The sequence below is a fragment of the Archocentrus centrarchus genome, chromosome 4, assembly GCF_007364275.1.
Source record: "Archocentrus centrarchus isolate MPI-CPG fArcCen1 chromosome 4, fArcCen1, whole genome shotgun sequence".
NCBI classification, from domain to species: Eukaryota; Metazoa; Chordata; class Actinopteri; order Cichliformes; family Cichlidae; genus Archocentrus; species Archocentrus centrarchus.
The window spans coordinates 37,411,409-37,433,274 of record NC_044349.1 but is presented as its reverse complement, the minus strand read 5'-3'; the positions used below and the strand labels follow the sequence as shown (position 1 = coordinate 37,433,274).

General features: G+C 43.6%; 1 protein-coding gene across 2 annotated transcripts in view; it reads right to left on the bottom strand.

Annotated features, from left to right (window-relative positions):
* The window catches only part of kif1aa (kinesin family member 1Aa), a 50,216-nt gene that overhangs the window by 13,261 nt on the left and 15,089 nt on the right, over positions 1–21,866 (bottom strand). Inside the window, exons 12-33 of one of the 2 annotated variants that reach the window (XM_030728239.1) lie at positions 21,118–21,196; positions 20,707–20,849; positions 16,489–16,691; positions 15,668–15,747; positions 14,387–14,462; positions 13,699–13,778; positions 12,245–12,351; positions 12,054–12,134; positions 11,785–11,965; positions 11,216–11,288; positions 10,744–10,834; positions 10,516–10,664; positions 10,268–10,446; positions 9,833–9,970; positions 7,973–8,293; positions 5,073–5,191; positions 4,881–4,966; positions 3,261–3,396; positions 2,004–2,166; positions 1,820–1,910; positions 1,615–1,733; positions 1,454–1,509 (exon numbers count right to left, since the gene is read on the bottom strand). In XM_030728239.1, the coding sequence (XP_030584099.1) occupies positions 1,454–1,509; positions 1,615–1,733; positions 1,820–1,910; positions 2,004–2,166; positions 3,261–3,396; positions 4,881–4,966; positions 5,073–5,191; positions 7,973–8,293; positions 9,833–9,970; positions 10,268–10,446; positions 10,516–10,664; positions 10,744–10,834; positions 11,216–11,288; positions 11,785–11,965; positions 12,054–12,134; positions 12,245–12,351; positions 13,699–13,778; positions 14,387–14,462; positions 15,668–15,747; positions 16,489–16,691; positions 20,707–20,849; positions 21,118–21,196 (2,751 nt within the window). The remainder of the gene's footprint in view (positions 1–1,453; positions 1,510–1,614; positions 1,734–1,819; positions 1,911–2,003; positions 2,167–3,260; positions 3,397–4,880; positions 4,967–5,072; positions 5,192–7,972; positions 8,294–9,832; positions 9,971–10,267; positions 10,447–10,515; positions 10,665–10,743; positions 10,835–11,215; positions 11,289–11,784; positions 11,966–12,053; positions 12,135–12,244; positions 12,352–13,698; positions 13,779–14,386; positions 14,463–15,667; positions 15,748–16,488; positions 16,692–20,706; positions 20,850–21,117; positions 21,197–21,866) is intronic. The other variant, XM_030728240.1, reaches the window with a different exon arrangement.

Here is a 21,866-nt window from a genome sequence, read left to right as displayed (position 1 = left end):
AGCAGAAATCGATTTTGAATGTGTAAATATAGCATGTTAAATATAGTACAGTTTAATGTGCTGCATACTCGTAGAAGCCAGCAGGTGGCGCTTCTTTCATTTGCTTTTTCCTTAGTGTTGAATCAGAGCAGGGCAGCTGCTGTGGATTCAAGAGTTGTTTTCATGACCATTTTTACCATTTTTTGTTTTATTTTATTGAATTTTGCTACATTGAATCAATGTGGAAAATCTGTTAAATTCAGATTCACTGCTGATACATGAAGGCACAGATGTCAGTTATGGCAGCCCTGTAGCTGCATTATCAATGCACTGAAATTGTAACTACAAAGCACAAATTATGTATGAAGTGTGTGCTACATATTAAATAATTTAAAGGTGCTTTAAAAGTGTAATTTTTAGGGATGCGATGTAATTGGTGGATAACTGATATCAAGTTTTTAGCTGTTCATCAGTCTGTTTTTGGACACGCAGCAAGCTCAAAAGGGATGTGACAGATAAACACACACCTGCCAAATATCTGTGCTGCTATTGGTCGAGAGCAGTTTGTTTTTGCTCGCTTTGATCTCTTTATCTGTTTGCACCTCTTTGGATTGATTCCTTCTCTGTTGTCAGATGTGAATTTATTGTCAGGGATCAATAAAGTCTTAAGTGTGTCATGTGTTATATATATAAATATGCAGCACAATGTACATTATAGTTAACATTCCCATGTGAGAGAGTTTCATCAGAGTGCTGCTGTAGAAGAAAGGCACTGTGATCGAGTTCTGGAGGAGCTCAGAGAGGGAACTGTGAGGAGAGGGCACCACGTAACAGTGAACACACAGTACAGCAGAGGGCCAATCCAACTGCAGAGTCCTGACACATGAAAACCCCCCTTTCATATCAATTAACTTCATTTTTACCACCAACTCAGCAACTAGTAACTGACACTGAGTCTTTGTGTGTGTGTGTGCTTCAAGGCGAGTCAGTTACCGAACACGACGCTGTAGCTGGAAGGGCTTCAGTGTTAGATCCTGCACGTGTTTAAAATGCACGAGCGTCATTTAAGTCACACTTGGATAAACACTAGATATGAAAAAGGGTTTTCAGTTGCAGGATTCTCTTGGATGTGACATCAGTGACCAACCCGGCTTCTGAGCTTTAATAACTGAACAGATAGAGATGGGCGGGGCCGGCAGCCGAGCTTGCTCGTTTCCTTCCAGCAGGAAGGAAGCAGCTAAGCCGGCGGCAGACAGAGCGTGGCCTGACAGCGAGTCCACCAGCGCCCCATTGAACACATCAGGGACCAGGTATCGGATGAGCTCCAGCGATTTCTCCCGGTCCGACGAGGCGTCAGAATCCACTGCTCACACCCAACAACATGAAGCCGAGATGATGTGACTTGCAAGCAGACGAATACAAAGACAATGCAACAGGAATAAATGGTAGGACTCAAGCAAAGCAGCTTGTTTACCTGGTTTGGAGAGAGGCATCACCCGGGGAAACTGTCTCCTGCAGGGGCGCAGTGGACTGGGTGCAACAACACACACAGTTACATGATAATATGAAGAAACGCGAGCATGTTTGTTACAGTCTCTGTATATGTGCAGGAAATGTTATAAGCAAACACAGTACCTCATGACATCTTTACACAGAGGCAGAAACGGCTGCTTTTGGTAGTGTCCAAACACCTCAAACACGATCGGCTGAGTCTTGATGTAGTCCACGAAGGACTTAGTAACCTCGACAGCAATCTACCAAAACAAAAGCAGCAGATTTAAAAGTGTAAACCATTAAAGCACGTAACAGCATGTAGAGATGTGCAGGACACTCTTCTTACATTCTGCACATGGTAGAAGCCCAGAGGAGGGCCACGGCCTGTGTTTTTCAGCGGTTCGGTGGAGAAGGCCTCATCGTGGCGGTGGATGAAACTGCAGACAAAACAGTTCAAACACAGTTTACATGTGAAACTGTAAGAACAACACTGACAATCTCCAGTGGAAATATTCTGATGAGAAATTTACTTGAACTGGCAGAAGATGTCGGCATATTCTGCAGAGATGCTGGAGGCCTGCAGGACCGTCACTCTGAAGGTGAAAACATTCCCGATCCGGAGGTGTTCCAGAGTCGCATCGAGCGTTCCATCCAGACCGGCCTTGAGGGGATTCTCCACCTCGTCTGAGCCAGCTGCCAGGAACCAAAACCAAAAGGAAAAATAGGCACAGGTTAAAGATTCCCATTGAAAACCATACATCCATGGCTGTTATGTCTAAATTTCAGAGAAGTCACTGTTCCAGGACACTGGAAGTTTCAGAGATGAAGTTCAGCATCTCAACCATTCCAAAAACCAAATGCATGTTTCTTTGTTTTTTTAAATTAAGATTTGATGATATTTGATTTAGCTGTGAAACGGCTGTTATCACAGCACCATCACTCAGTGTATTTCACAGGCAGTCAGTACTTGCTTCCCACATCCAGCAGTACAGCAGCGCTCCCTCCCAGTAAGAAGGGTCTGATGGTGTTGACATTCGTGATTTGCAGTTATTAAAACCCTGGGGAAATACTACATACATATTTCTAAGTGAAAGACTCTTTCACTGTGTTTTTGTTCATTATTTTAACTTCCTGGAATCTGTGGGGAAAATGAATAGAACAGCCAAAGACTGCATGGATGTTATATCAGTGGCTGCTTGATTAAAACGGCCTCTGCCCTTTGTGCTTTTTCCTTTGCGACAGACTCATTAGAGCATCATTCCCACCGCTGCTGAAGAAACTCACCTAAACACTCTGTTCTATATAATATTATTAGTGCTCATCAAACTAAAGTATCTAGGTTCAAATCTCCTGGTTGTCCAAGGAGTTCACCGACATGTCGAGGAGGATGCGTTTTAAACGACCCAAACAGACGACTTTTTGACCTTTAAACTCATTAACCAAATCTCAGTGATGTTTAAATACCCAGCAAAGACATTTTTTTAATGTTTTTTTCTGGTGGGTTGCATTCCAGGTAGATGCTGTCAATGCTGCAACAGGCCAGGAGTGGATTGGAGCTGGCGAGTTCACTTTTTGTTACACTCCATCTTCCTGCCTCTGAGTCCTCAGCATTCACACGCCACACAGTCTGCTTTTGGCGCCGTGACAGCTGGAGGCAAGAATTTGGACTGATTTTGTCCACAAATATTTTCCACACAACCTTTTGCAATCGTCTGCCCTCCAAATCCAAATGAGAATTCTCAGTCTGAGGTGAGTCTACCACACACACACTCGTAAAATAAAATTACCCGCACATGTGTTGTTGTTGACCTCATCAGCTGACGGCCCCATTTCCGTGTTCTGCCCTTCTCCCTCCACGATGCGAAGCTCCTCCTGAGAAATCCCGGTACGGGACAGTCCTACAGAGCAGGACTCCGACTGGAACTGCAGGAGCAAGGTGCACAGCAGAGCGGTCAACAGTTTGGCACCGTCGTGTCCACGGATTTTTGGATACAATTTATTCATTTAGCTGTCTACATATTCCAGTTATGATATATAATAATGAGGGCTTTAAGGGCATTCTCCACTTAAATTTGAGGGCTGGAACAACACTGCATTAACTGTAGAGGAATAAGAGAAACTTTTAAACCCAGTCACCTGTTTCAGGCACCCAGGTGTAGTTGGAATTCTCTTAAAAGCAATTTTAATGATAGCTGTGGGTTATTTTTTTTTGAATGTCTTTATAAAATAAGGAGATAAAAGGTCTGGAAATGACTCAAAATGTGGCTTTTGTGTTTGCTGGCTGTTTCTATGAATACACACCAAAGGATTTCTAAATGCTAAAATAAGTTCTCCTAAAGGTGAAAAATCAAACATCAGTGGGAGAGGGAGTACGAGCATTAACAGTGTGAGCTCTACAGCACAGAAAGGCCTGAAGACACATCTGTGTATGATCACACGATCCTTTCCAGGGTAAAGAAAAAGGCTTCAAAATTTCCAAACAAGTCAGGAAAATGCTCCTGCAGCCTGTCGTCCAATCTGGACCTTAGAAACATAACTTTGGGTATAACCCTAAGATTGTTTGTGTTATGAAGCAAAGGTGTTTGACTTCTACCTGCGAGCCTGACCAGCTGTGGGTCAGGTTACATTCGAGATCAGCACAAAGCCACTGACCAACCACCTCTGTGGAAGAGCCTGTGGAGCTCTAACGGCAGCACCAATTAAAGTGTTTTTCTTCCTCCCGTGATGAGCAAAGAAATGTAGATTTTTGAATTCATTCTTTGCTTATTTCATGTTGGCAATGAACCAATCCAGTCATAAAAGACAATGCTGCTCAGAGAAAAAGACAGAACTTTAACCTTAATTTAATATAACAGGTTACACAGGTGTAATTACAGGTTTAATTACAGCCAGATGTTCCCTTGTTGTACTGGCAGAGCCCTGATACTGATATTAATGACTATTAACTGCCTTTTGCCAGCTTTCCTTCACAGCTTTAAATGGACTTTTCACTCAAAGTGCTTTCTGCACACACATTAGTATCAGCATTTAATGCAACATAGTACACTGCTACACACACACACACACACACACACACTCACTGTTGCTTTGGCTGCAGCAGCTGTTTTGAATTTAACCTGTAATATGTGTAAACCCTCTTCATATGTCATAAATCTGCTGCCCTGCTGACAGCAGTCCTGCCCGTCATATGTGGACATGTTCAGAACTGGGAACTCGCTCGTATGGCCATTGTTGGATGAAGGTTTAAAAAATGTTAAAAATCTAAAGAAGCAGTGGGAGCAGCGTCCTGCATGCGTGTCCTGTTTCAGTAAACACCTCAGTACCCACACACAGATGGGAGTAACTGCATATAGAGGTGAATCCCACACTGTAAAAACCAATAAGAACTATAGTGTGATTTTCTCTACCTTTTCATACTGCTGATCCTCAAAGGAGATTTTGGCAGTGCCCGACTGCCTCACTCCGGAGCCGTAGTCGGGAGCCTCCTCATCAGCTGGAGGGAAACACAGAGAACCTTCACTTCACTCCCTCCAGAAATCACACACAGCTTGTCCCGTCAATCGCCTCAGTGATCGTGAGGGTGAGGGTTTGAGCCTTACCTGATATGGCCTGCACCGCCACCCTGAGGAAGCCCTTTACCTCTCCCTTCTCACTGACAATGGCCACGCGATGGACGAGAGGAACCGGATACAGCAGATTACTCAGATAAACAAAAGCCCTGCACAGGAAGCCGCAGAGGGAGAAAAAGCATTAAAAAGCAGCAGACTGGGGAGACGTGCCACACTTGATAAAAATCACTGGACTGGACAACAGAACACAGAACTGCAAAGCAACCAAACAGAAGCTGGGACTGCTCTTGCGACGGCCATGGCTGCCCTTTACTATTGCTTTGGAGGGGCTTTTCCTCAACATCCAATAATGATGGTCTAATCAGGTCTATAATGGGTTACATGCAAACCCTAAACCTTTGGGTTGTACTGATGAAGGCTTAGTGAGGCTAAGGAGCATATATTTAAGGGGAAACTTTCAATTCTTCATATTGATTTTAAAATATTGGAAACCAGCTCAAGACGTAGCTGGAGAGCAGATGTTTTCCTCATAAGCAATGAATTAATTTTAATGCACTGCTTGATGAACACTTGCTATGATGGAAATGCCTCTGAAAACACTACAAAGAACTCGAAGCACTCACATTTGGAAATGCTTCGCTGCAGACTAATTTTTCTTTGGGAACAGCTGCAATACAAACTTTTTCCTTAGGAATAACTCAATAACTGATCTTCTGCTCAGACACCACGTTTTCCACAAGCCAATAGGGGTAGACATTTAAGGGTGGACAGCATAAAAAAAGGACAGGCTTATGACAAGATTGGTGAGGTGCAAATAAGGCATGCTCAGGACAAAAAAGGTGAACAAAAATGCTTTCAACTGTTCGACTCAAAAGGAATTAAAAGCAAATGGAACAGAAATCATCATACGGAACATGGCTCAGCTTGAATAAAAACTGCCAACAGCTTCATAGACTGTATGCTACATCAAAAACCAACGAATGACATCAGAAATCAAAGTGCACCTCCTCGGCCGGAGTGGTAATTTGTACAAAATAGGGATATGAGTTCATCATCAGATGTATTCACGTAAAAATCGACAAAAAAAGGTCAAAATGAAAAGACTTGTGCTCTGGCATGCCTGAGAGACACAGCTGCAGCAGAAACCAGCTCTTTCATCTGGAGATTTGGAGTCTTCCTTGAACACCATTGAGTCATTTCTGATTCTTTCATACGTATTCAGGCTTCACAGCCTTTCGCTGTTTGTTGCTCCGTTTTGCACATCAGACCTTTTATGTGACGTTCAGCATCAGCGCTGCAGAGAAACGAGAGGCATGAACTGACCCACCCCGCGCTGAATTTAAATATGAATGAGACCCAGCTAGCTACTTTGTAAAAAAAAAAACAGCAAAGCAAACAAAAATAAGCATCTAGTTGAAATGAGATTAAAGATAAGAAGATAAACCTTCAAGCCCAGAAATGTCTACTCCAGTGTCTGCGTATGAAGAAAAGCCTGCAGAGTGTGGTAGTGAACGGTTTTAGCTCGAACTTTAGAGACACAATCACAACTAAGCAACGGAAGTGTCTGTTTAGACATTAAGCAAGTGGGAAGTGTTTAAGAAGCTCAGTGAAATACAATGTAGGCAAAGCTGGAGCTTTCCCACTGAAACGATTCATGCCCGCGTTAACACTGAAGCAGCAGACGTCCTGAGTGGACAGGAATTTGGAGAAGACTGCTTTGAAAGCAAAAAGCAAAAGAAAATCTCTAAAAATCTGACTTTGATTTGACTGATTTCCCCTTCAGGGTCATCTCCCTGTGCAGCTTTTCCAGTGTGGCTGCTATTTTAAATCACTTTAGACGGCCACCACTGACCGCTTTCACTCGCAGATCTACTGTGGACTGTATGAACATCAGCTTCTGTGTCAAACTGATCCAAGGTCCATGTTCGGGATTATCCTTGGTAATGGCAGCTGGGTCACCAGCTACAATACAAAGACCAAACTGCACTTTTCAGTGGAAGGGTGGAACTCAGTGCTGCAGGTCAGCGCCAAACGGCAAAGTCCAGGGCCGCAGAATCAAGCCAACATGGAGGTGCCGAACCTGCAGTTCCTCCGGCAGCCACTCGAGGCTGTTTCCAAAAACAAGTCAATCCCTAAAGATATGATGCAACTTCAGAGTTGGTGATGGCTTTTTAAAGCACAAATAATAACAGTCTGTGTGATAGAGAGCATTCAATAAGTTTCTGCATCAGTTTGGATGAATTCAACTTTAGTATTTAATTGGTTGGTATTTAAAAGCAGATGTGTGTACCTGTGTGTTGCACCCCATATGGAGGCAGCTTGCTAATTGGGCTAGCTAGCATTAGCTGATACCTTAGCACTCCAGCCTCTCATTCAACTACTAAAAAACTCAACATGGCAGGCACCAACATTCTGAGTTCCAACCCAGCAGGTGGCGCTGTAGGGCTGTGCACTGAGAATCTGTGCCCCAGGGTCAGACCGGCAGTGCAGAGTTCTGCTGTAACATCCTGAGGTGGTGCATGCTGGAGTTTTTCAGCCACATCAAGACGGTCCCTGATCTGGCTCCCAGCACATTCACCCAATCTTTTTGACGCAGCCTTCCAGGAAGCCATCCAAAAATAGCTGTCGTCCTGGAAGCTGTCCAGAAGTGCACAAAGAGATGACCTTGTAGGGGAGGTATGATCAAATCTCACGCTTGCCACATAAGAAATCAAAGCATGGTCTGGGCATGTTTTGTGTAATTATGAATATCCAGCCCACGACACAAGGGGGACTTTGTGAAAACGTACACTTGTATCGCTGATGTGTTACGTACTGCATTTTCAAAAACACTGTTCCATCTACCTTAATGTCTGTCAAGGGAAACAGACCCTGCGTCTCAGCGAAAGAGCTAGTTTCCTCCACCAGCATGCTCCTGAAACCTCACCAACCTTCCCACTACACTGAATAATGGTGAGCGGTCGTAAAAGGGATCCAGGCCTTCGCCGGAGCCTCGGAAGAGCTCTCTCTCATCATCATCATCATCATCATCATCATCAGCATCATCATCATCATCATCCTCTCCCCCGAGCTCCGAGCTCGGGTCGTCCAAAAAGATATCATCGTCCAGGTCCTCCAAATCCTCCTCCTCCTCCTCCCCTCGACCCTCCCGCTGCGAGTCAGCCAGCTCAGTAATTTCAGAGGTGGAAAGGGTCGGGGACGGGGTGGGGTCACTCATGCGCTCGCTCATGCATGTGTTGAAAATGGGATTTCTGGTGCAGCCAGAGACACGGGAACTAGGTTAGTACAGTCAGATAGAAAGCACACACTGATCCACAGGAGAGAACCTTCCTGCCTTTGAGCCAGAAGCAGCTTTAGTGCTGTTTCAGTGCTGAGCAAAGAACAGAGAAAGAGAGGACAGACGGGAGAGTGCAGGAAGCTATAAATGCTGGGAATGCTACTGGCTATGCAAGGAGTATATATTTCAACCATGAGCAAGATGTCTCAAACAAGTATTATTACACGTACACAAGCCTTCCCTGGCATTTGGCCTCACACACAGATTTAAATATGCAGGTAGAAAATCCACAGGTACATTTGTGCTCGGTGAGTGCTGGAGGTCACTCACTGCAGCTGTCACTGGATCACTGTGATACAGGAGAAATCTTTAAAAACTGGAGGACTTTCATCCAAATTCTGAAGTGTTCTCATTCCAGCACACAGCGTGCTGCAGCTGAGCTCCAGCAGTCAGTATTTCTGTGTGTGAAATAAATTCATTTGCTCCTGAGCATGCTTTATTGCACCTATAATGACAGAAATTAGCGGCCAGTCACTTCGAGGTATTGTAGGAGCCACACATGTTTAAATAAAGCTGGGCCTATATTCATTTATATATTAATTGAGCCCAAACTGCTACATTTAAACCACTTTTTTAAATATATGGAAACATGTGCTGCATGCATTTCCCAAGAGAACATCATTAAACATAATGCACCTGGCTATATGTACACCTGTTTTCTCTTTTATTATTTAGACAGACTGACTGAAGAACCTGAAAAAAAAACAGTTCAGGGACACATTTTATAATATTTTGTTTTACAGGAGTGAGTGAGATGGTTAATATTACATAACAGGAGCATGAGAATGAGAGAGAGAGAGACTGGGAGGCCGTGTGCCAAAGTGGAAGAGAAAGAAAGAGCAGGCTTTGAGTAGGAGGACTGACAAAAGCTCCGTCATCATTTGGGCTGCATCATCATCAAATGTTTTCATCACTGCGCTGTTATTCCAGGCAGATTCAGACTGAATGAAACGGGCTGTAGACTGCTTCATGCAGGTGTCTCCATCACTTCAGTCCATCAGTGCACTCCATGCAGTACAGCCACATTTCCAACCCCAGTGCCCGGAGCTTTTACTCTCAGGAACATTTTTAAATGAACTAAAAGGTCTTTCTGCTTTTTTCTGCTTCCCGCTCACAGCAGCGACTTCATAAAATAAAATAACATTCTCAGCTGTCTCCCTCTCTTTCCTCTGCTCTCTGTCTCTGGCAGAGCTGCAGGTCTGTGTGTTGTACACAGACACACAGACACACACAGAGCAGACGCAATGAAATGTGCTCTTTGATAAGATATTTACTGGCAATTTTTACAGCTGACTCCAGTTCCTCTAGTAACTGCTTGAGGCTGGCTACAAAAGCAAAGTAATCACCATGGACTCCCATGATAAAATGTCCAACTTGCAGCATTAACAGTAATCCTGGTCTTGTTCATCTCTATATTATTTATTCCTGACCCGAGGTGTTGCTCAGCATTTACCTGCCAACCAGGCGGAACCAGGGGAAGCGATCGTAAAACGGGTCGCCTCCTGTCATCACATTTTCACAGTCCTCGGTGGTGCTGTTGGGCACGTCGGCAGCACGATCGTACATCTCTCTCATGAGATCGAGCCGCTGCCTGCAGAAAGCACCGACAATGAAGACATAAAAAGACGCACAGCAGGGAGTTAATGAGAAACAGTGGGAAGAAAGCAAACAGTGCTGAGGTGGATGCTTTTATTGCTGCCCGATGTTAGGCTGGTAGACATTTTTTAACTGGTAGTGCACTTATTAAAGAGCATGTTTGTAACAAAATAAACTGGCTTGCTATCTAAAGAGAACTAAACACATTTTTATTGTTACACTGAAGGAATTTTCTGTTAGCAAAGACAAGTTTAGATTTTATTAATCAAAGACTTGGTGCATGTTCGGCCACCTCAGTTTTTCCAATGTCCAATAGTGAGTTGCTCCATTCTTCTGGTCTTGCACCTCCACGGCCACGATGGTGCGTGGGAAATGTCGCTTCTCTCTGTCTTCAGTTGCCTCGGGGGGCAACAGGTCAGGAGGCAGCGGGGAGTAGAGAGTGTCTGTCAGCAACACGAACTGGAACTGCACCTGCAGGGGGAGCACGATTAAAGAACCTGCGCACATACTGAAGAGTCTAATGACAACAACACGTCTAACCTTCTTCTTGAGTTCGACGCTGATCGCGTTGGCCTCCTTCAGGAAGATGGCGTTTCCCCATAACAGATCACGGAGCGAGGTGAACTGGTAGCATCGCCACTTACGGAAGCTCCACACAGCCAGCTCTCTTTCCCTCTCCGTCCATTGCACTGCAGAAAGCAGATGTGGTGAAGATGTGATTACGTCTCACGCAGATGTAGACATGTGTCGAGGAATAATTGTCTTTACCTTCTTCTTCCGGTTCCTCCTCTTCTTCAGGGCCTTCTGGGTAATAACGGTCCACCTGCTTCTGAAGAGCCTCCAGTCTGCTTTCATAATCCTAATAATTGATTATTGAAGTTTTAAATGCATGAACAAGCCATTTAGGATGATGTCAGTAAATTATTCATTAATAACCGGTGAAATGAAAGGCCCCAAAAGACTGCATTTAAAATTAAAGCACAGAAAAAATGTACCGTGGCTTATAACTATACAAATAAAGACTTCAAAGAATTCAATTCAAATACACATGAATAAAAAATACTGTGGATTCTCCCGAAGCCACGAGGATCAGAAACGAAGGACAAGCTTGTTGTTGTAGTTTGTTGATGTGATTATTAAACTCTGCTTTTTAAAAAATATCTTTCTGTTACATTTTCCATTGGTTTAACTTTAATGATTACTGTTGGCAGCAGTCAAAGCTGCACTCTTCTGACCGTACCAGTCTCTGCTGCTCCAGAAGGTTGCTGGCCTCCTCCCTTTCTTTGCGGTACTGATCCTCCAGCTCCTGCAGCCTGAGGACACAAAAACAAAGTGAGCGATTTTTAAACCACTAACACTGTAAAATGAAGCTTCAGCCTCGGATGAAGTGGAAACTACAGTTAGCAGTTCAGATAGGACCCCCCCCCATCTTTCCACAGCACGCAGCAGATCAGACTTTAATGACGGTAGACGTGATTCTGAGCATGAAAAGGAGGAACCGCGGTGGAGGTGGGTTACAAAGCAGCTTGCAGACCAGCAACAAATGCATAGATAGCGCACCCCATAATCAGATTAGCTAATCGGAGCTATCAGATGATCCAGACTCTGTGGCGGTTGCACTGCTTTATCTGCTGTTCTTTGAATGAACTGTTTCTTTATTGCACTTTAAAATCTAGAAGAAACTGTGCAAATATGGACCTTTGCACACTTGTAAAGGTACACACACTAATTGTTACCTTAAGGCCCAATAATACACTGTACACTGCATCTGTAGGGATCTTTACTGTATCCTCATTCCTGAAAGAGCACCTCTGTTCCATTTCTTGCTTCATGTCAATGCCCTGCTTCTCCAGCAGCTCCCTCTGAGCGAAGGCCCAGTCCACAGGCTCCACAGGGGTTTCAGCACAGGGGTTCTTCTCCCTCTCGGCCCTGGCCTGCACAGGGTGGTTGAACCGGAACACGTGGCTCTTACCCAGGATGATGCGATTTCCTGCAAGGGTATCGCAAATCAGAGTGCACAAGTTAAATCTATGCACATTAATGTTTCTGCTAGTTATGCAGAGATGAAGAGCACCGACCTGATTTGAGAACAGTGGGTTCTGTCACCCTCTTTCCATTGACATACGTCTCAGCCCCTTCACAGGGCTCAAGGACAACTGCTGCTCAGGAACAGGAAATTCAATATGAGGCTTCACTGATAATATTACAGCAATATTTAACTTTGATGTGAGCAGCTACAAGCCTGTGGAGCAAAATAAACATCTCTCACTTTCTCCCATTGGGCCAGTAGAACTGGTGAAGGTGCAGTGCTCATCCTTTATGAAGTGACCACTGAGGACTATATCCTGACGGCTGCTGGCGTCTAAACGACCAACCCTGAAGAACAGAAAAGTCAGTAACCTGAGAGCAAGTAAATAATACACGTCAGTGTGTAACATTTGCTCTGGCCTGTAGTGCTTTTTATCCATCTACACTGTTTTGGTGTGAGTCCGGAGACATCAGCTGTAGAGATGTGTCCCCTCTGTAAGGAGCAATGTGTCTTTCCAGAAATCGTGACTTGGTTACTCAAAAACAAAAAAAATAAAATAAAAATCACATTCAAATTACTGTGAACAGTTCAGAGACACTATTTATTGTCTTCTGAACGGCACCATCAGATCGGATCGCTGTGCAGGAGGAAGCGTCTGTCTACCTGCGACAAGAGGCTCCTGCTCGTGACAGTGCGACAGGAAGTGATCACTGATGGCCTCTTCCTGAGCTGAGCTATAATCTTAGCCGTACTCTTACTTTGGTCGAAAGAAAACAGCTCCTACATGAAGCGCCGAGCTGAGTGAATAACCAGGTCCTGTTTTCTGAGGAGAGACTCGGCTTCTCCTGCTCCTTTTTGAACCCAGATGTTATGAGTGTGGAGGTGAAACTGAGGAGCAATCCATGCTCATGTGGTAGCAAAGCAAACCCTGTGACTCCGCCCATTAACTCATCAGGAAAGTGTCGACTGAGGTTAGAGACCGAGAGAGACATTTTTCCAGAGTTCCCATCCACCTGCTGGTTTTTAAAAACCTCACAAATGTCCATCTTTAATTTACAATTTGTGGCAAAAACTAAGTAAATTGGCGTGTGTGTGAAAATAAATAAAAAAACGAAGTGCTAAAATCAAAGGTCAAACTGGGACCCAAACCTGATCTCCTGGCTGATAAACCTGTGACTTATGTTACCGTAACCCCTCCAACCTCCTAACAGGGACTTTGCAGGTCTCTAAGTGGGGACCGTTATCCCTCAGTGGGCAGTGTAGCCACAGCTGGTTCATCAAAAACCGCTGGCAGAGAACAGGGAGGTACAGGAATCTGACAAAGCAGCATTACATGATGCCACGTGACGAGAGCGTGTTTGCACCGCAGGCCAGAAGGGAAATAAACGCATTTCATTTGGGATGAACTCCTTCAGTTACTCACACAGGTTAGCATTAAAGAACCAGTGTTATCCTGATACAGTAGTTCTCAAACTTTCTCTGGCGTGCCCCTCATCAAAGCTAACCCCACACTTTTTACACAGCATCTAATAAAAAAGATCCAAGTTGAGTTTTAATTAAGTAAAGGTCAGCCTAACACCTTCAGCAAACTTTACTTTCTACATCAATTCCTTTAACTTCACATTTCCCCGAGTCGTCCCCCCAGGGTGAGAACCACCTTCCTCTCATTACTCTGTAACGTGTGAGCCTCTAACCTGGTGATGCCGTCTTTGATGTAGTACAGCAGGCACTCGGACATCAGAGGATCCTCGTTGAGGTTCACCAAATGAGGTGTCTGACAGAGAATGGGGAATACTTCACTGTTAACATTTGGTGAGTAATACGCATTCAACATCCATATGTTATTTACATTATAACATATGTCAGCTGTGCACATCAGGTGGTCTGAAACACAAACTCTCTCTCAGTAAGAAACATCAAACAATCAGCAATAGTTAAAACCATGCAGTCACTCCCCGCAGCTCCCCAGCATGGACTGTTTAATGGAGTCAGATGTTTTGGGGCTGCAAGCAAGCAGCCGTAAATCACTGAAATTAGGGCAGTGCTATTATCTTTTCCCCCATGTTTACACCCATGTCTGCCTTCAGTGCACTGAGGGAGTGAGTAATGAAGCAGATTTAGGATAACACTTAATGAAACAGAGAAACTCTCGTCTGATCGGCCTCGGCGAGGCTCGAGCACTCATCAGAGGAGACACTTTAAACACTTCAGAGCTACAAACCTCGTTGGGGGAAAACAGCCCGACTGTGTCGATAAAGACGGGCTCGGGCTTTCTAGGCTTATCAGAGGGCTTTGGGGGTAAAACAAGCACAGCAGTGAATAACTGAAGTGGCAGGTATTAGATCACAGTGATGTTTTGGAGAAGTACAATACATTTTTTACCTTCTTTGGAGAGAACACACCAACCGTTCCACCATCTTCTCGCATAGCTACGCCCATTTCAGCCAGCAGGGCCTCTCTGTGGACAAATATCATCAGTTTCTTTTTAGCAGCACTGAGTTAATGAAAAATGTAGCTTTTCTTTGCTAATCAAAGCAGTTTTCCTCAGTATGGTCTGGAGAAGCCCACTAACCGCTCTTCACTCTGAGAGCTTCACAGGCCACACAGGAAAAATATTAATGTTTTTCACTCCTGTAACTTCATCCTAATAAAAGTTTGTTAATCATTGTAGAGGTGACGAAAGCTTTTAGTATGTTAAACACATGATTCATTCCCACTGCTGTTTTATGGTCTTAAATACGGCACATTCATGGCAGCATATTATGAATCTGAGGTAAAAATAAATGGGTAAATAAAAAATTAGAGATCCTGTTTTTTTTTTTGGGGGGGGGGGGGTGGATTTTCACCTCTTTTCAGTCTGTTTATACCCCACTCTGCATTTAATCATTAGTTATTATTAGTCTCTCTCTCTCCCCTCAGCCCCCCCTCAGCAGATGACCCCCCCTCCCTGAGCCTGGTTCTGATGGAGGTTTCTTCCTGTTAAAGGGAGTTTTTCCTTCCCACTGTCACCAAGTGCTGCTCATAGGGGGTCGTTCTGACTGTTGGGTTTCCTCTGTATTATTGTAGGGTACAATACTATACAAAGCGCCTTGAGGCGACTGTTTGTTGTGATTTGATGCTATATAAATAAAATTGAATTGAAATGACCTAATCAAATTGTATTTGATACAAGAAGGAGTTAATCCTGACTTCATCACATAAGCATCACCATGAACCGAAACTATTCAGAAGCCAAAAGCCTCCTGATGTGATCTCGGTGTCTGTGCATCAGTTACTGAATATCCTCGTTAACTCATTCTTGCAGCGTTTCCTGTGGTGTGATTGAAATGATCGGGCCTGTGACTTTAAACAGAGTACGTGAGGTTTTTTTATGTTTTGCAAAGTTTTTGACTTTAATATTGCAAATACACTTTTTCCTTGCAAAGCTGTGTTTTTTTTATGACTAATCTCAGAGAACTGGAAATACGTCACTCTCCTTACCGCGAATGCTCTTATTGTGATAATCAGGTCATATTTCTTACAGCACTGATTAGAGTTGGAATCCTGCCGTCTTTTCTCTGTTCTTGAATTGTTCTTAGGTCTGTTTGCCTTCTTTTGTATAGCTTGATTTAAAGCTGAAATGAAGTAAATAGAAGCCAGAAAGAAGCATCTCCTCTGTCCTACCTTTCCATTCTAATGGCTTCTGTTCTGCGGAGTTTCTCTTCCCAGGTCTCATTGAGCTCAGCGATGATTTTCTCTGTTTCCTGGCATTAAAAAAAAGACAGCGGTGATGATCATTTAAATGGCAAATCCGGTGATTTATATCTGTATTCAACAAAAAAGAAACATCCAAACTCAACAATGAAACCATAACATTTCCAGCTTTTTTATTAACTTACTTACTCCATTACCATTTATGAGTAGCATAAATTGAACAAACTTTCATTAGATGACCTGATGCTGACATGTAAAATAAATCTTGAATCTACAGAAGAAGCTCGAGCTTCAGTGATTATTGAAAACAGCCAGGGACATGGATAGAGGGGGGCCTGGGGTGCCACTGGATGCCTGTTCCTCCTCAGTAAATCCCTGTAATTATAACTACAATGCTCATCAACAGCTCGACTGGCATTCAGCAGAGATTCACCAGAACTGGTGCCCCATCCTCCTCACAGACGAGAGCAGGTTCACACCGAGCACGTGTGAGCGAAGCCACGGCATCTCCAGACTTTCACGTCTGTCACATGAGCTCGGTGTGAACTCGTGAAGAGAACTGGGAGCCAGTTCTGGTGTTCTCTGGTGAACTGAGCTGTGAGCACACGTCCCACCGGCGTTTAGGTCTGCTGGCAATTAGAAATACTCAGACAGACTAGAGTAAGAACAAGGCTTGGTGAAGATCACTGAAGATTTATTTCCTGACTATATAAAGCTGAGAGGTGCTGGGAAATGTGTGCACACACATGCAAAGTTGAGGTGCGTGTTGAAAGACGTGGGTCAGTGCTCACCTTCAGCCTCTCGATGGCCTCCTCGCTGCCCGGGCTGAACATGATGCGATCGTGCAGACTGGCGATAGAGCCGGCTCGGCTGGACAAGGCCGAGAGAGACGGAGAGGGGCTCATCCCCGTCATGGCATTGGTCACTGTGGAGAGATCATCCCTTTGATTCACAGCTTGGCCTTTATTGTTATTGTTCTTGTAATCGGACACGTCTGTCAGGGTATGACGGGGCGTGGGGAGTGGGGACAGGAAGTGGGGTTCGGGGTAATCGATAACAGGGAGTAAAGGAACGGAGAAATGCAGACAGAAAAGGAAGAGAGGAGAATAGAAAAGAAAGGAGACGTGTCTTGAAACGAATCTAACTCACAGAGAGAAATCAGAGCCGGTAGCACAGAAGCGAGGGCAGCACCAGCAGAAAGCCACAGAGAACTTACGGTAAATGATGCAACGAGGAGGCCATCCAGCCACAAGAAGACTCAGAGAAAATGAAGCTACCGTACGAAACACCAAGCACAGCATGATATGCAGGACCATTCAAAAACTGCTCAAATAGCATGAGAAAGGATTCCCATCACTCATTCCCATTCAAGCATCCCTCACAAAAAGATTAAAAAAGTCATCAGTGATGGAAAACAGCAGAGTACGTAAGCTCTGCAGAGCCCGTGTGCACAAACACGATGACTCATTTTTAATGGGGTCTTATTTTCTGCAGACAACATTAGAAAGCCAGAAATCTCAATTGAGATTATTATCTGAAAGCAGCAAAATGCATTTACTGCTCAGTGTGCCCAAATTATTAATGTCCAACAAATTACTGGAAGCAGAAATCCATTTTTCCAGCAGAGGATCAGACACGGTGGTGAGCGTGTTTGATGAGCCTGGAAGGAAATTTCTGAGTAAATCTGTTATTAAAGTAACACTTAAAAAAGTGCACATTATATTTTTCTGTTCAGAGCTTTATCTCAGCTTCACTGTGGCACCTGAAGGGCCTGTGATGCATGCTATAATAACAACCTTGCAGCTGCTGCTATGGCAACACAGAGCAATAAACTGGCCAAGTGTATCACACCCATCCATCTGCACGGGCTGCAGCTCGCCAAGACTGGTCACACAACGTTGCCTCTGCGGTTCAGTAAGTTGTGTATTATGGAAAAACTGTAAAATTTTAAAGCATGTGGCTAAAAGATTCAATATTATGGAAGTGATTATATGACTTAAGGCTACGTCATCATCTTATCGCTCCAGCAGGAGCTGAAACTCTGATGATTCATAAACTTTAAGGTAAATATAACATAAAAGAAATATAAGTTACGTGATATCATGGATCAAGGGAAATGCTTCACCCGGCCCCCTTTAGAGCTTTAGAGGGTAAAAAGATTACATGTATTAAATGTAGCCTAAACACATTTTAATATCACATTTTAAAAAGACCTTGATGAACACAGGGATTTTTTAAAGTCGACAGCTTACTGTGGAAACTGCTCAAATTAGATTACCCTCATTCAACTACACTGCAGGTTCTTTTTCGTTTTTTATAAAATACAAATCCAATTTTATTCACAATAGAACACAGTAAAACATAACAAACATCTGTTTCTATTTCTTGAAAAATACAGGTTCATTTTAAATTTGATGGCAGCTGGAATGGGGCAAAAAAGGCTGGAAAAGTAGGCGGGACTAAAAGAAAACAGGAACATTTTGCAGCTAATCAGCTTAATTGGCAACAATTGGGTCTAAAAAAAACATCTTAGAGAGGCAGAGGGTCACAATCTACAAATTATGGAACAATTTCAGAACAATTTCAACATAAACTTGCAAAGGCGTTAAATATCTCATCATCTACAGCAATAATATCATTAAAAGAGTCCAGCAATCTGGAGACATCTCTGTCTGCAGGGACAAGGCTGAAAATCAGCACTGGATGAACTTCATCTTTCAGCAGGACGATGCTGAACCACATCCTGCAGTCCGGACTTCTGACCCAGAACTGCTGAGCAGCCAGAATCCGAACGGGACAACATTCCCAAAGTCCCGCTGCTGCTCTCTTCAGATCCAGATGTTTACAGGCAGAAGGATCCATCAAATTCAAAATGAGCTCATATTTTTCAGTTTAAACATTTGTATGTTTTCTTTGTTCTACTGTGAATGAAATATGGGTTTTTATTCACACTGCATCAGTGGGTCACAGATGACCCGATCATTTTAACACCAGAACTGCTCAGCTGTTATACTGATGGATTAAACGCAGTATTTTAGAACCACTTAGACATTTTCAGGATGTGAGGTTTTCAGGTTTATTGATAATCTCATTACAGTGTTGTATGCTGTGTGAATATATTGCTTAGAATATTTTTTTAAATAATCCCTCAGGATTCTTTCCTTTCTCGTGCTGAACTGTATGTGTCGTTAAATTCGGTCTTTATATCTGAGACGTGTATTTTCTTGCTGCAAGACTGAAGTACAAATTACACAGAAGCAGACAGACCTGCCGGGGGAAAATGGATGTCACATTTTCTACATCTGGGAAATTAAAGATGAAATGAATTCCATTACGGTGCATAAGCGTCCATATCGTTTTGCTCTGCTGCTCTACCAGTGCCTCTGCAAAGCCATACACAGATCTCTACAGCACCATGACATGTCATACCTGAAAATGATGCAGCCTGAACAGAGATGAATGCATGCTGTTTGTACTGCATTAACTTCATTAGCTTCTTGAATTTCACTGAAAATCACTTAAAATAATCAGATCAGCTCCTTTGGTGCTGCAGAGAACACTGAAAAGCCACCATTCACTGCCACATTAATCAGCTGCGATTCTAAGCTGCAGAGCCGAAAGCAAGAGACAGAAAACACACATTTCAAACCCTCGATATCAGCACCAGACGCTCGATATGCTGGGAGAAGAGACAAAGAGAGAGAAGAGACAGCACAGCACCTTCAGATAAAATATCCACAGGTGAACGCCTGAGCACTGCAGTCATCATAGTGTGCTCTACAAAATCTGAAATGCTGGTTACTGACTTCGTCTTTCTCTGGAAAATTAACTGCACATGATTTCAAAATAACACATTTATTTATTAGGTGCATTTAGACGTGCAACACTGCAGTGAATGTGCGCTCAAGATCAGAGATGCAATGATCTGATGCTATTGGTTCTAGCCAAAATTACATATTCTTTTTTAAAGACATAACTTTGAGCAGCATGTCATAAAGAGAGATGTGTCATGAGTGAGAAGCAACCTCAGACCTCAGACCAGTCAAAAACTGCAGTTCCTCTAATGCAGTGGTTTCCAAAGTCAAGAGCGCGTAAGAACCACCTGCAGTACCATTCTGGCCCACTGGGGGCCGTGCCCCACACTTTGGGAACCACTGCTCTAGCCTGAGGATTCGCTCCAAAGGTCAGTCGTATCAATTAAAGATTTATAGCGGCTCAAAGATTCTCCTCTGCTAGTTTGCTGAACTGGACCTCTTGACCACGTTTGTGCTGTTGGTGTCATTTTAAAAGGATCTGATCAATAATGTGGTTTGTGCTCCAGTCTGAGTGAAAGTCTCATATTTGGATTGAACTAAGTACTAAGATCAGCTGCTCAGACGTTTAAGAGAGGGAATATGCTATCAGTGCTTGCAGACAATTTAGGCTGACGTCTGTAATGGTATCTGACATTTTAAAAAAAGCACAATTGAGATGAATTCACTTCCCACTATGAGCAGGTGTTTGACCTGTGCAGTCTGATTTGTGCAGGAGCACCCTGCTGGTTTCACAGCTGGGTGTCTTTTTCATTTTATCTGCATGCTGACTGAAACTGTGGCACGTCGAACGGCACTGCTGCATGACTGAGTGACCATAAGGACCGAAGTGGAAATATTAGCCGGAATGATGTGTTAGCTCCAGAAGCAAATGCTTGCACCCACACCTACACCATTTTTCCAGCCTGTTTGGACACAAATGGGAATAAAGTGCACTCATGCCAGGTTTGGTCCTCCTGCTGAAACCACTTCCTGTCTATTCATTTTCATCAACTCCTTCCCACTGATTTCATTGCCCTGGCTGGTTCTTAATTTGCTTCTCGCTCTATTTGAACACATCAACACGTCTGTGAGCACAGGGAGAATAAATCTGCTTGTGAGGGGGCTGACTCTTAAAAAGAGTCTAAAACCATTATGAACAATTTAAAATTCAATCTACAGATAATGGCTACATAAATCCAGTAAATGGTCCCTTACTCTCAATGATGTCACCCAGGCCCTGAGCATAGAGCAGCTCTTTCAGGCGAGACACCTCCTCCTTCAGCTCGCGCACCAATCGGTTGTTGGGATCCTCGTTGATGACGGCGTTACAGCGAATCTGTTTGGCACGGTCAGCGTACCTGGGAAAGGTAGGGATCATTGAGACACAGGTGTGTGAGAAGACAACAACACACACACACACACAGACACTGATAATTCCCCTGACATCCTTGACTCTGCAGTCTGGAGATGGAACCCGTGAAAGGTTTTTGAAATGTGAAAACGAGGTGAGCCACTGAGGGGAGCACGGATTACACGATGCCTCAGCTTCATCGGTGTCCTTCAAACATCACCAGCTGTGTGGGAGGAAATATCTGCAGCACAAAAAGTGCCGTCTGCTCGGTTTACCTGAGCGTGCTGAGGGTCTCATCGTAGTTGATATCGGCTGGACTCAGGGCAGCAACCATTGCAGTGCGAGAATTCCCCCCTGCAGAGCAGAAAAAACGTAGATCAGCACACTTTGGGTTCAGCGTGTGTAGAAATAACAGATTATTACCAGTAATGCATGAACGTGGAGCTGGAAAAATGGGAACAACAGATCAAACAGATGAAAGCAAATGCTTGTTTTATCTTCAACTTAACTAACATTTAAAAAGTAATATGGTATAAGGTTGTATCTGTTAGTTACTGTTTGTTTGTTTATATACTAAGTATCAGTATTTAAGACCTTGAGCAATAAAACTAAATAAACCTTCCAAATAGTTTCCACCTTCCTGCTTAAATCCGTGTGACCTGCCGGAGCGCCGGCGCTCCCGACTGCTGACTGCTTTTAAATGCTGGTAAAATTGAACCCACATATGATAGAGCAATAAGTCTTTTTGCATATCAAACCAGAGGATTTACACTTACATATAATGCATTCAACGTGTCTCAGAGTGCTGTATCCTTCCTCTAACAGGATCGCAAAAATCACGTAGAAAGCGCTAACAACAACACGTACTCCATGCGCTTTATCGTGTGCATTAGCATGTACAGCTATGGCATTTCTTTATCTAGCATAATATTTAGATACAGAAAATGTTTTTCAATTTCTCTGTGGGCTATTGCACTCTTTAGCTACCTTATGTACAGTGGTATGCAAAAGTTTGGGCACCCCT